Source organism: Phascolarctos cinereus, unplaced genomic scaffold, assembly GCF_003287225.1.
Source record: "Phascolarctos cinereus isolate Bilbo 61053 unplaced genomic scaffold, phaCin_HiC Scaffold_726;HRSCAF=1367, whole genome shotgun sequence".
Taxonomy (NCBI): Eukaryota; Metazoa; Chordata; class Mammalia; order Diprotodontia; family Phascolarctidae; genus Phascolarctos; species Phascolarctos cinereus.
The window spans coordinates 205,531,117-205,544,371 of record NW_027556098.1 but is presented as its reverse complement, the minus strand read 5'-3'; the positions used below and the strand labels follow the sequence as shown (position 1 = coordinate 205,544,371).

The 13,255-nt window shown below is 36.3% G+C and overlaps 1 protein-coding gene across 3 annotated transcripts in view; it reads left to right on the top strand.

The window, feature by feature from the left end:
• Positions 1-13,255, top strand: part of ITGA4 (integrin subunit alpha 4) — a 102,083-nt gene that overhangs the window by 34,500 nt on the left and 54,328 nt on the right. For 2 of the 3 annotated variants that reach the window (XM_021006387.2, XM_078146950.1), the window contains exons 7-10: positions 2,276-2,361; positions 3,229-3,291; positions 3,386-3,523; positions 5,164-5,275. In XM_021006387.2, the coding sequence (XP_020862046.1) occupies positions 2,276-2,361; positions 3,229-3,291; positions 3,386-3,523; positions 5,164-5,275 (399 nt within the window). Of the gene's footprint in view, positions 1-2,275; positions 2,362-3,228; positions 3,292-3,385; positions 3,524-5,163; positions 5,276-12,883; positions 13,152-13,255 lie in introns of those variants that run through there. The other variant, XM_078146951.1, reaches the window with a different exon arrangement.

Here is a 13,255-nt window from a genome sequence, read left to right as displayed (position 1 = left end):
AACTCTTTTTAAAGGCCAAATACTTAAATTTTCTTTATGGCCAAAATAGATAAAATAGAATGCATTCCTTGGGTTTTTCAAGAAATCTTTGATTTGTTAGAGTTAATTCCAAGTTTGCAGTGAAAGGAATGTTTCCTTAATCCTTAGGAAATTGTAGTTGATAACCAAAATACTGGGGTTTTTTCAAGAATATTTCATGTCAGGGTTTCCTTAGCTTTCTGACTTTACATATGAGTATCCATCATCTATGCTCAGAAATAATGATGCCAAACTTGGAAGTGGTCTTGATTTCTTTCCATATAAAATAATAGAATTCTATTTGTATTTTAACATTTTTTTGGTTACTCTGAAATATATTTTAATACTTTTACTTATCCTAGGAAATAAGTCTAAAAGAGTGGACATAATTTCAGAAGTTATACAGTCCATGTTTTATATACCAAAATTAAGAACAAGTACAAAATGTTACAGTAGTCTTCCTCATACTGGCATATCAACATTCATAACAGAAAGCTTAAGGATCATCTTTTCAGATGAATCCTAATTGAATTATTTTTGGCTTTTGATTTACATTTTATTTACATGAAAGCATTCCTACTGTGGTCCTAAGAGTTGTTGTGGCTTTAACATGACAGAAGTCAAGTGAACTGGTGTTGAGGGTTTTGTTTTCCATTTTTAGGTTCTTCTCTAAAAGCCACCTGTGTTGAAATAGGGTTTGACGTTGGCAGATAACCAAACTTCTAAGATAACATTGTGCCAATCTATAGGAAGGATACTCCTTCAGCATCTTTTTTTTTTATTAGGCCTCTGAGTATTTCTTGTTCTTAAGGAAAACTTTATTTATGTGCAAGTACTGGAAATAATGCTCTTCATCTAGTGGTCACTCAAGAGATCTGTTTGGATAGTATAATGACTGACTACAAATGTACGGGACCAGAATACACTTAGGAAGCATTCTTTAGTTCTGGGGTGTGGACACCTGTGTTTGGCCTAGTCATATAGTTCCAAAGGAGTCCTATGGGGACAATCAGTTGAAAGTATTTCCAAAAGCTTTTATCTGATCTGAAAGTATGTAATACTAATATATTGTTTCAATTGATCAAGAAGTGAGATGGCATGACATACCTAATATGGAAAATATGTTTTACACGATTGCACATATATAAAACCTATATCAAATTGTTTATCATCTTAGGGAAGAAGGAGGTGAGGGAGGGAGAAAATTTTGAACTCAAATTTAAAAAAAATGTTAAATGTTAAATGCTAAAAATTGTCTTTACATGTAATTGGGAAAAATAAAGTTGTATACACACATACATACATATATATGTGTACACACACATACACACACATATACACACACACACACACACACACACACACTTTTGGCATGAATTGTGGGTAGGATTGTACCCTATGAGAGTGCCTAAAGTTTTAGAGATTTTTCCTCAGGGACAATTAGCTTTAGACTTCTTAGATGTATCCAGGATATATGCAGACTTTAGTCAATTTAGGATATAAGTTACAGGATAATGAAAGACCCTTTACCAGGGAGAATGACTTCTGGGTATATGGCTTCATGATTCATATTGCATTGCTGAAGTAGCTGAATTTTAGTATTCCTCTGGTAATGTTTCTTTTTCATTTTCTTTCTCATATCTCTATGTCCTGATATTTTTTGACAACAGCAGTTATTTTTGTACTATCCTGATTTTTCCCAGGGCTCAGACCTTTAATACAGCACTAGTATACATTGATGCATTGACTGAATGATTGAACATAACTGAAAAATAATTGTTTGACTTGTTGCATAGAATTCTTTTTTTTTTTTTCATTTTAGTGTTTTTCTAAAATCAGAACTAAGGCACTGCTTCAGATTAGGGAATTCAAGAACACTTTGGTTTCCCAATAAAAAATGTATTATTTTTGTATGGATGGTATATAATCTAAGAAATGCAACATAGTGCAATCATTTTTAAAAATCAAAAAGACATATTTTAATTCATCTAACTCAGGGGTGGGGAACCTGCAGCTTCGAGGCCACATGTGGCCTTCTAGGTCCTTAGGTGCTACCTTTTGACCGAGTCCAAGTTTTACAGGACAAATCCTTTTCTTGAGGCAATTTGTTCTGTGAAGTTTAGATTCAGTCAAGGGCCGCACGTTGAACCTAGAGGGCCACAGGTTCCCCACCTCCATCTAACTTACAAATGTTTTATGAGGTTGAAGCTATTTCCCTATAACAAATTTCTTTTTTGTTCTTCTCTTCCCTTCCAAGGATATTCTGTTGGTGCTGGTCATTTTCGGGATCGCCAGCATACAGAAGTAGTTGGAGGAGCTCCACAGCATGAGCAGATTGGTAAAGTAAGGATTGTATTTTTTATCACTATTTACCTGAAGAAATACAAATTTTGATAAAGACTGAAAAGAGTGTGGCAGAAGGGAGTCCAGAAGCCTTCAGGAGTCACAAAGAAAAAATGTATTTCACTGATAATATTAGATGGTATTACCATGTGTCTAGTACATGATAATTAATAAATGCTTTTGTTATAAAGGCTGTATGATAGTGTTTAACAAAGGAACATACCTTTTAGGCTAGTTGTAGATTCTGTTTTGTGTTTGGGCAGACAAAATTTTTCCCCTTTTAACGTAGCCAGCATTTCCACTTTGGCAATGTTTCACTTACTATGCTATGACGAAATAAAGGTAACTTGGTAATGTCTTTTAATGTTTAAATGGCATAGTGTAGAAACAAAAAGTTAGCTCTTATTTGTTCTTGGGCCTCTTACAGGTTATATGAGTGGTAAGCCTTGTATGGAGTATAAATGGAAGCTGGGGAGGAGTTGCGGGAAGCAAACTCATTCCTTCTAGTCCAGTCTCCATCACCTTAGGCAAGTCATCCTCCCTCAGCTTTAGTTTTGCCTTGGTTTTCAGAAAATGGGGATAATTTAGTTATACCCGATTCATAGGGGGATCTCATGAGATAATGATGGCGAAACGCACTGGCAACATAAAGTGCTATACACGAATAAAATATTATTAGGTGTGATCTTGAATAGCTAACCATACTCTACCTCAGTTCATCAATCTTAATGTAAACTATAGATTTTAAATTTAGTTAGCTAATATTTTATTAGACAAATAAGAGACCTTAGAATGAAATGAAAAGCAGATTTGACCTTATGTAAATGTAATTTAAGGATACTTTTGTTGACTTTTTTTAAATCTTAGGCATATATATTCAGTGTTGAAGAAACAGAACTGAATATATTGTATGAAATGAAGGGGAAGAAGGTAAAATGCTTCTGTCTTTCTTTACACACTGAACTTTATGGTGACACTGCTATTTAATCAGTGTCATAACCAGGTTTCCTTTGACTTTGTGCAGCTTGGTTCATATTTTGGAGCCTCGGTTTGTGCGGTGGATCTCAACGCAGATGGCCTCTCTGACTTACTTGTTGGAGCCCCTATGCACAGCATTGTCAGGGAAGAAGGAAGAGTCTTTGTTTACATCAACTCAGGCTCAGTAAGTTATCTTATGTCGGTTATTTTCAAATATTTCGTGGAATTAGAAGGAGAACTGAATAGTTTCCTATTTTTGTCTAAAACCTGTGACTGATTTAACCTAAAACTGTTTTCACCTGGTTAAGTATCTTGTTCATTACCTTAAGTGGGATGGGAGTTGGTTGGCTTAATATACCCTCACCCTTCCAAGAGTATGAGAGACCTTGCTAAAGAGTGAGCATAACATTATTAAGATTCTTTCAAATCTTTTTTTTTTCAGTCAGAGATAAGTTTATTAGAACACTGAGTGGGTGAGCGAGATTCCTAGTGAGTCTGTGGTATTGGTTAGATTTTAAGAAGCTGAGCCATTGGCCAGATTTTAAGAATCTGAGCATCTCTCAAATCATTTTGTGAAAATTTCAACCCAAAATATAAGCCTTCTTCATTTAACTACCTTTGTCTTTCTGTTGAAGTATAGTCAGCTTATAAAAGGAAACCAAACAAATCTCACTTCTAGTGAATTTAAGTTTTCAAGTTTGTTTTCTTTGGGTTTTTTTTTTATTGGTTAGATTAGTCTTTCACAGTAACTTCTGTCAGCAGAGTAAGTACATACCCTGATGAAACTGTAGAGCTAGAGTATTGAAGCAATTTTACCTAAATGAAATCCTTGAGTAAATTCTTTAAGTAAGCCTATCTTAATTTTATTTGATTTCAGTACCAATAGTAGCAAATGAATAATATAAATTTGAGGGATTATGCAAGCATTTTCCTTGCCTTGAGCTTCAAATCTCAGTTAACAGTTTTTGTTCTGTTTTTCCCGTGGTGAAGGTTGTTCTCCTTGATAGAAAAAAACATAAATGACAAATGGTTGAATATATTTATCTTCATTTCATCATCTCTTCTCATTACCCCATTCGTCCTTAATAATGATTCTTTCCATTCTTTGGTATTTTCTATGCCAAAATAGTGTTTTAAAAAAAACCCTTTTGTTCTTGACATTCCTTACCAGATCTCATTTTTTTGACTGTAGCATTCCCAAAACTATTCTCACAGGACCACTTTCCTTGTTTACTTGCCCAACCCCTGTATATGTCTCTCTCTTTTTTCTTTTTTTTTTAATGTCCCTCTGTCTTAGTCTCTTAGTTCCTTGTGCATCATCATTAGTCTTCTTAGGTAACTTGCCTGTTTCTTCTCCCATTATAATCACTTCATTATTTGCATTGTGAACATTTTGCTCATGAAAGCATTCCATATCTCTAGGATCTACTTCCCAGTGAATTTTATGGCCATGAGGTCCTATTTGTCTTTTTTGAAGAATTTTGATATTTGACTTTCTCTTTCTTGTAAATCATGAACTCTAAAATGGCATAGTTACTTCCTTCCAAATTCTCATTATTTCTACTTTGGTAGTCAATTCCTCCTTATTGACCAAAATCTTGTCCATAATAACAGTTCCTCCAAAACCTCTGAGTATAGTGCTCCGTATACATAGCAATTCTAAAAACTACCAACAAACAAAATTTGTTTTTACATAGATGGCAAACCTTAGTATGCATTTTCCCTCTAGGTTTTAGAGACTTAAAAAAATCCATGTTGAAACAGTAATATCGGATTACAACTCTAAATGATATAAGGGTCAGTCATACATTTTTCCCCTTCTAGGAAGCAAAAATGAAAGAAATGGAAATTGAGCTGGTTGGAAGTGACATATATGCTGCAAGATTTGGAGAATCCATAGTCAACCTAGGGGACATTGATAATGATGGCTTTGAAGGTAATGTCAAATTAAATATTTTGTTGATTTAACCTTACAAAGTCATGCATTAAAGTGAATATTACTGGACTTCATTGGCTCCTACAGGAAATGACTCAGGTTGCTGTGTTTTAAAGTTCTTTTGTATGCTTTTTATAGTTTCTCTATTGCCTCCACTATCAGCTGTCCTCTCTTGCCCCTGTGTCTTCCCTAAGTACAAGCTCTGGGAGTACTTCCATGAACCTATGCTTACTAATTGTTTTAGACTTGGTGGATTTTTCCTTTAAGAGATATACAAATACCCACTGTCAAACTTAATCTCCTCATGTCCTCCCTATCCCCAAAAGAGCATCTAATTTTATTTGACATATTTGGGTAAGAATCTTAGCTAGTGCAGGTGTGTATGTATCTGTTTGTTGTTTAGTCATTTCAGTTGTGTCCAACTCTTTATTACCCCATTTAGGGTTTTCTTGGCAAAGATACTGGAATAGTTTGCCATTTCCTTCTCCAGCTCATTTTACAGGTGAGGAAACTGAGGGCTAAGGGACTTGTTTAGGGTCACACAGCTAGCATCTGAGGCTGAATTTGAACTCAAGTCTTCTTGACTCCAGGTTGGGAGCTCTATCCACTGTGCCACCTAGCTGTATTAGACATTTAAATAAGGTTGTGAGGTAAGAATGTCCCCAGATAACTGGCAAATCCTTTACTGGGAGCAATTACCCTGATGCCTGAGAGGATTCTGTCAGCTTTTCTGTTGGTGGAAAGAAGAAAGAAGGGTCTGTCAGTGAATGTTGGAATGGAAAGAATAGGTCAGTGCATTTCTCTGGTGGCTACAGAGCAGAGTTGAGGTTTTCAGTAAACTTTGCCACATGTTTCCTACAGTGTAGACCTGTATGATTGAGCATGACCTTTTTTATTGTTTTAAAGAACAGAAAACATGCTGGATTCAAAAAGACATTTCTTCAAATAACTGTTTTCAGTGAATATTTTGGCAATTAAGTGGGCACTAAATTGAATTCCAAATGGCATTTTTACTGGTTACATTTATACACATTGACTCTGTTGACTCCTTAATTCCTGAAGAGTGCTGCACATCTCATTCTTGGAGTATTCACTTTCCATATTTCATTGTTTTTTAGCTCATAGCAGGGCTTATACTGATATGCACCAAAGGTATACCAGTTTGACCCAATTTTTTATTCAGTAGCTTAAATTTCAGTTGACTATTCCTATAAGGGTAAAAACCCCAGGATGCCCTTGATTTTTTATTTCTCCATTGTCTTGTTCTCTTCTTTATTTCTTCTATCTTCCTATGATGGTGATGCCAATGAGGTGGATTTCAAATTTCATACTTTGGGCAGGTGTGGGTGGGTGAAGGGGTCAAATAGAATAGAAGATACTATTTTCCTTTAATTTTTTACACCCTAATCCATGAGTTCTAGTCAGATTTGCTGTACTTTTATTGTACTGCTTTTTATGGCTGCCTTCTGTAGTAGAATTGTTACAAAACCAATTACTTTGCTGTAAAAGGAAGTGAGATACTGTGTCCAAATGATTTAATTCTAATGACTAGCATAGTAAAAAAGAGAGTCGTGCTTAGCAAAGTGAAATTAGACATTTTCTGAAGAGGACACCAGTTTGGCTAGTATCCAGTGTGTGAACACCTCATTATGAGTTAGAGAAGGGTAGAGACTGTATATTGTATAGTAGGCTTTTGTTAGCTAGTACCATATAAATAGTAGCATGTGATGTTAAATTCCTGGTTTTGCTGATTTTTTAAAATTGTATTACTAGATGCTGTACCCTGTGTCTTCACTTAGAAATTTTAGATTTGGTCTTAAACATAAATATTCATGGTCTGGCATATTTTTAACTTTTTAATTGGCATTTGAGAAATTTCAAATCATAGACATGTTAGGTCATTTCCCAAAGATAGTATGGTTTCAGTTAGTCAGAAAATACTTATTCAGCATTTATCCTGTGGCAGGCACTGCATTAAACATTGGAGATACAAAGAAAGGCAAAAAACATGGTCCCTGTACTCAGGGAGTTCACATTCTAGATGGAGAAACAGCATACTAATAACTGTCTCCAGAAGCCATATACAAAATAAACAGAAGGTAATCTTGTAGGGAGAGTGGGGAAAACCAGGAACAATGTGCTGCATTGTGAGATTTGAGCTTGAAAAAAGTCACATGAACCAGAAAAATTAAGTTAAGAGGGCTTCATTATTGTACTTCATACATTTTTCTTGGCATAGTTATTGAGTGACTGTTTTATAGAGTGATGACTGACCTAGATGACAAAGATTCAACACATTTATTCTCAAAAGAATACAAAAGCTAATGGAGGGAGGCAAACAGAAAATTCAAATTTAAAAAAAAAAAGCTTTCAGTTATTGATCTGTAACTTTAGTGTATATAATGCCCAAGTAAATTCAATGCAAAATGTATTTTAAATGCTTTTTATATAAGAGGCACTATTAATGAGATTACAAAGACAAAGACGAAACATATCCTGTCTTCCAGGAGCTTACATTTTCCTGGGGAAATACAACATGTACACAGATAGTTAAATACAACATAACTGGTGGTGCAATGGATAAACACCAGGAGTCAGGAATACCTGAGTTCAAATCTGGTTTCAGACACTTACTAGCTGTGTGACCCTGGGCAAGTCACTTAACCCTGTTAGCCTCAGTTTCCTCATTTATAAAATGATCCAGAAAAGGAAATGGCAAAGCACTCCAGTATTGTTGCCAATACCCCCAAAAAAAGGGTCACAAAGAGTCAGACACAACTGAAAATGATTAAAGATGACAGCAACAACTTAAGGAGGGAACTTTAAAACCCAAGAGAATCAAGAAGAGCTGTACAGAGAAGGTGGCATCAGAGCTAAACCTTGAAGAAAGCTAGGAATTCAGAGATACAGAAGATGGCAGTGAATTCTATACACAGAAGATGACTCATTTAAAAACTAGAGTATATGTGATACAAGTTAGAAAGATAGATTAGAGCCAAATTGTGGAGAGTCGTAACACCAGGATACGAAGTTTATAGTTTGTTTGTTTTTTGAGATATAGGAAGATACCAAAGGTTATTGAACAGGAAATTCACATGGTTAGACCTGGACTTTATAAAGGTTATCTTCCATCTGGGTGGAGGATAAATTAGAGAGGGGATAGACTGGGAGCAGGGAGACCAGTTAAGAGGTTATTACAGTACTGAATGTGACAGCTGCTGGCACCCAGAATTAGGGCTGTGGTCAAGTAGGAGAGAGAAGGGGTCAGATATGAGAAAGGTGATAGTGGTAGAGATTATAAAATTTGGAAACCGATTAGATGGGATGCTTGGGAAGAGAGAAGAATCCAGTCTTACGAATCTGAATCGTTGTGAAGATGACGGGACCCTTAACAGAAAGAGAGAAGCTTAGAGGAGAGGTTTGAAATTAGGGGGAAAGATCATGATGAGCTCCATTTTGGAGAGATTGAGTTTCACATCTTCAGGTGGACATGTTTAGCAGGCTGTTGGTGTTAAAGGGCTGGAGTTCAAACATAGACTAAGAAATTATCTATAAAGAGATAACTGAACCCATGGGAACTAAAGAGGTCCCCAAGGAACAGAGTAAAGCTTTAAAAAAGAAGAGAAAAGAGAATCCAGGAAGAGATGGTAGTTCCTAACGTCATCAGCCGAAAGAGAAGTTCAAAATGTCAAGGACTGAGAAAAGGCCATTGGATTTAGCATCAAGAGATTATTGGTAAACTCTGAGAGCAATACAAAGATGGTATCGAAGGCTGATGGTGAGAGGTTGAGAAGTTGAGAGTTTGAGTAGTGAGAAGGCATTGAGAGTATATAGTTCTTTCTAGGAAATAGGTGGTGAAAGGGAGGTGAGGTGGAAGACAGTTTGAGAGGATGGCTGAATCAACTTAATGCTTTTTAAGGATGGGAGATCTGAGTGCGTTTTTAGGTAGCAGCAAAGGAGTTAATACGAAGGGGAATATTGAAAATGAGAGAGACAGAGAGAGAGAGACAGAGACAGAGAAAGACAGAGACAGAGAGAGAGACAGAATGATCTCAAAAGAGACAGCAGGGTATGGGGTGTAAAAAAGGGCCAACACTCCCTCAGAAACTAGAACAAAAGAGGATGCTTAAAAATGTAAAGGAGTTGGAGCTTTGGAGTCAGGGAGACAAGGGAACTGGTGACCTCAATTTTCTCAGTAAAGTAAGAGGTGAAATTATTAGCTGAGAGCCAGGTTTAGAGGGTTATGAGGGACTTCAGAATTGAAGAAAGGTTTCTTAACAGCCATTGTGCATAATAGTCAAACAGAGAAGAACAAAAGTTTTGTTCTGTAAGTGAGGGCTGTCTGAGATTTGGTAGTGGGTGGTGAGTAGTGGTGGTGGTGGTGGTGGTGGGGATTTCAAGAGCTGTCATTTTATTGCTGTAACCTCCCTCCACAAGTGCAGAAATACAATTCATTTTTAACTTAAATTTTCAGAGAGTTGCTTGAGGAGTAGGGGAGGATAAGAGACTTTCCCATGGCCACATGGCATATATAAACATAAATCTATATATTTAATTACACACATGTATTCTCTGTCCATTTCTCTTTCTCTATTTGTGTCTCTATCTCTTTATATATCTATATCATCTCTCTGTGTCTCATCCATATCTACGTATCTATATCTGTCTAAGTCTTTATATATTCTATCTGCTATGCCACATTGCCTCTAATCTGAAGTTGGATTAGATGTTGGTTGGGCACATTCAGTGCATATGGCCTTCCACCTCTAATGGCCTTCATTAGGATGGGAGTTGGAGCAGAGAAGGCAGACGGCAGGAAGAATGCAGTATTGGGTCTTTTCAGGACACGAACGGTAATAGAGCAAAGGCAAGGGATTCCATGACAAAGTACAACATAGTTAAACTTGCCAAATATAGGGTCAAAGACTATGAAGAGGAGAAAATGAGGCCAAACCAAGGATGAAGGATTTGGAGATGTGATGACTTCCTAAGGGTCAGGATCTCAGGGGTTTCTAAGCCCTTTTTTTGCACAAGCCTTCTAATGCCTCTGCCTCACTGAGGCTCATGGTCTTTGGTGGTTCTGAATTCCTAGCAATGTCAAATGATGATATTTGATCAGGTTCCCAGTGGCTAGAATGTAACTCACCCCAAGGTCTCAGGGCATAAGGCATGCTGGGAAGATACAGCTATATAGAGCATGGATTCACATCTTAGTTTCTGGAGATCCTGAGGACCTGGCAACACAGACTCTTTCAAGAGCCTCTGCTCTCTGTGTTACTGTCTAGCAATAGACAAACAATTCCTTATATTTTGAGGGGGCTGATTTACTTAGATTCCATAAGCTAATGTGACACATTTATCAGTAAAATCTAATACTTAATCCCAGGATTCCTAGAAAGTTAGGCTTTGTTCATGTATCTGTCAGAGCTAAAAAGTGAATGATGCCTTCAGCAGGGAAGGGGTAATTTGGAAAGTTGTTGATTAGAGGCTTATTTATTCTTCTTCTCTGAAGGCTCATCATTTATTTATTTCAAGTAAGATGTTTTGTCTTAATTGACGTCATTAGTGCCCATGAATAAGTAAAACTTTGCTTGAATTTCCATACACATAGCATTTCACAGCAGGGATCCAGGCTAAGTCAGCATTTAAATTGATTTACATCAGCATTCAAGCCATAGGCTCCTTACTTAAGCAAATGATTATCCTTCATACTTCAATATTTCAAGGATCTGTTATTTCATTGGTGTGGCTCTTCTCTGTACCTCCACAGATTGTAATCCCTTTGTAATTTAATAGTAAGTTTTGAAAGCTGAAATGCCAAACCTGTCAAATAGATGATGAGCTTGGACATGCAGTCCATCAATGGGGACTCAAAGTATTTCCAATATGGTAAAGCCTACAAGAGCCTATAATCTAATGTCATAATTTTCAAGAACCCAGGGTTATTCCTACACTATAATGGCATTTTAAGTAGGAATATAATGCAGGTAGCCTTTGTCTAAGCTGAGCCTTTAGTTGGTGCAGTTGCTAATTGCTCTCCCATCTCCTAGATAGGAGCTATTTATTGGTCCTTATTTTCTATGTATGTATATGTTTATGTATTTATATTACTATTTATATACAGCATCTGGGGGTATCACCTTTCCTCTCCTACATATACTCAAAAAAAACTGTCTTAAGTTTAAGTTACTCTGTGGGTCGGCATCTGTTCAAAAGCATATCTATTGAGCCCCAACTGATGTTTTTGCTCTTATTAGCCAGCGAGGAGACATTAATTTGAAGCAAAATTTGACATTTAGTCAAATAGCATAGCATGTAAATGACAACTAAAAAATTCCTCTATGAAAACATTGGGAATACTCTCACAGGTTGTAAAACCACACACATGGGAGGGCCATATAAAGAAAATATGTATGAATGCAGAAAACACAGGAAGGGCACACACTACAGGAGATTTGTGATCAGTGCATTCACATGGCCAAGGCAACTGACTTTCAATTCAGGACTGCTACTGCCAGGGTCTTCTGGTAAAGTTCAGTTACCTTCTGTTTGACATCATGTCTCTCTTCTCCACTGGATACATCATCTCTGCTAGGTATATCATCTTTGCATGACATCCAATCTCTACTGATCATTCTATATCAAAACACTGTGCATTTATGCCAAATGTTGTGATAACTAAGCTTTTTTCTGCTGTGATCTATTAAGCTTCAGCTCTTCAGAGACATCTTTTCTTGGCTCCAATTTCTGAAGTGTAGTGATGTGAAAGCCACTCCCTGACAAGAATACACCAACTATTTGTTAGTCTGTATTTGAGACCTTTAGCCACCACACACACCTCATTACGGGAAACCAACACAAGCCAGCCAGAGCATCCCATGATAAAATTGTCGGTTGTTTTTTTTTTTTTAACTGCATGTGTTTGGTGTTGATTTGAAGTACAGTCAGAGACAACTATTGACCTTGGCAGAAATTAATTGTAACTTCTGTTAAACCTCTTATGGAGCTTGTGCTTCCAAATAGGTAACTCTTTCCTGCTCTCCAAAAATAGCCCCTCAGGAACTTTGCAGATGCTAAGGCTATGAGGTCTACTGCAATTCAAATATCTTTACCTCTTAGTTTAAAAATGAAGTTGTAGAAGAACAAAAGCTAAGTGAAGAAGTCATTGTCCTCTATCTTCCCAGATCATGTTTCAGCTATATCTACAAGGAAACCCTTGATTTTGCCTGTGCAAAACCTTGTTCTCTTCCTACCTGCATAAATTATTTTTGAAATTTTTTTTATATTTCACTTGCCTGTGATTTATTTCATTTGTATGTGTCCTCCAACTAATAAGAGGAGATCATCACCAATTATAGCTTATCCTGGGCAGTTCTTAACTACTCTCTTTCATAATTCTCTAGTGGCTCAACTAGCATTATAAACACAAGCTTATTATCACTATTTTGACCATTGGGTAATACATTTTTGAGTTATAGTAACCCATTTTGATATTTACATAGCAAAAAAATCTGTTTTCTATTATTTATATTTTGACTAAAGTGATTCAAGAAATGTTATCTTTTAGGGCAGGTTTTATAGATTTTTAAATCTTTCCTTTTTTCTTAGGAAAGACAGCATGGCATAGTGGATAGACTTGGACTTGAAGTGAGGAAGACTGAGTTTCAAATCTTCCCTCAGATTCTTATTAACCATGTGACTGGGCAAGTCAGCCTCACTGAACCTCATTTTCCTTATCTATAAAATGGGGATAATAATGGCATGTAGCTCATAGGGCATTTGCTAGGATCAAATGAGATAATTATGAAAAGCACTTTGTAAACCTTAATGGACTATGTGAATGAGAGTTATTATTAAACTACATTGACATTTGGTATGTGTTTGCCTGAGTGAATGTTTATTCTTTTCAGTTTGAACTAAAATGTCATAAAGGTTAGTCATCAAAATTAGCATAACCAAAGACTTGTACTTCACAAGTAC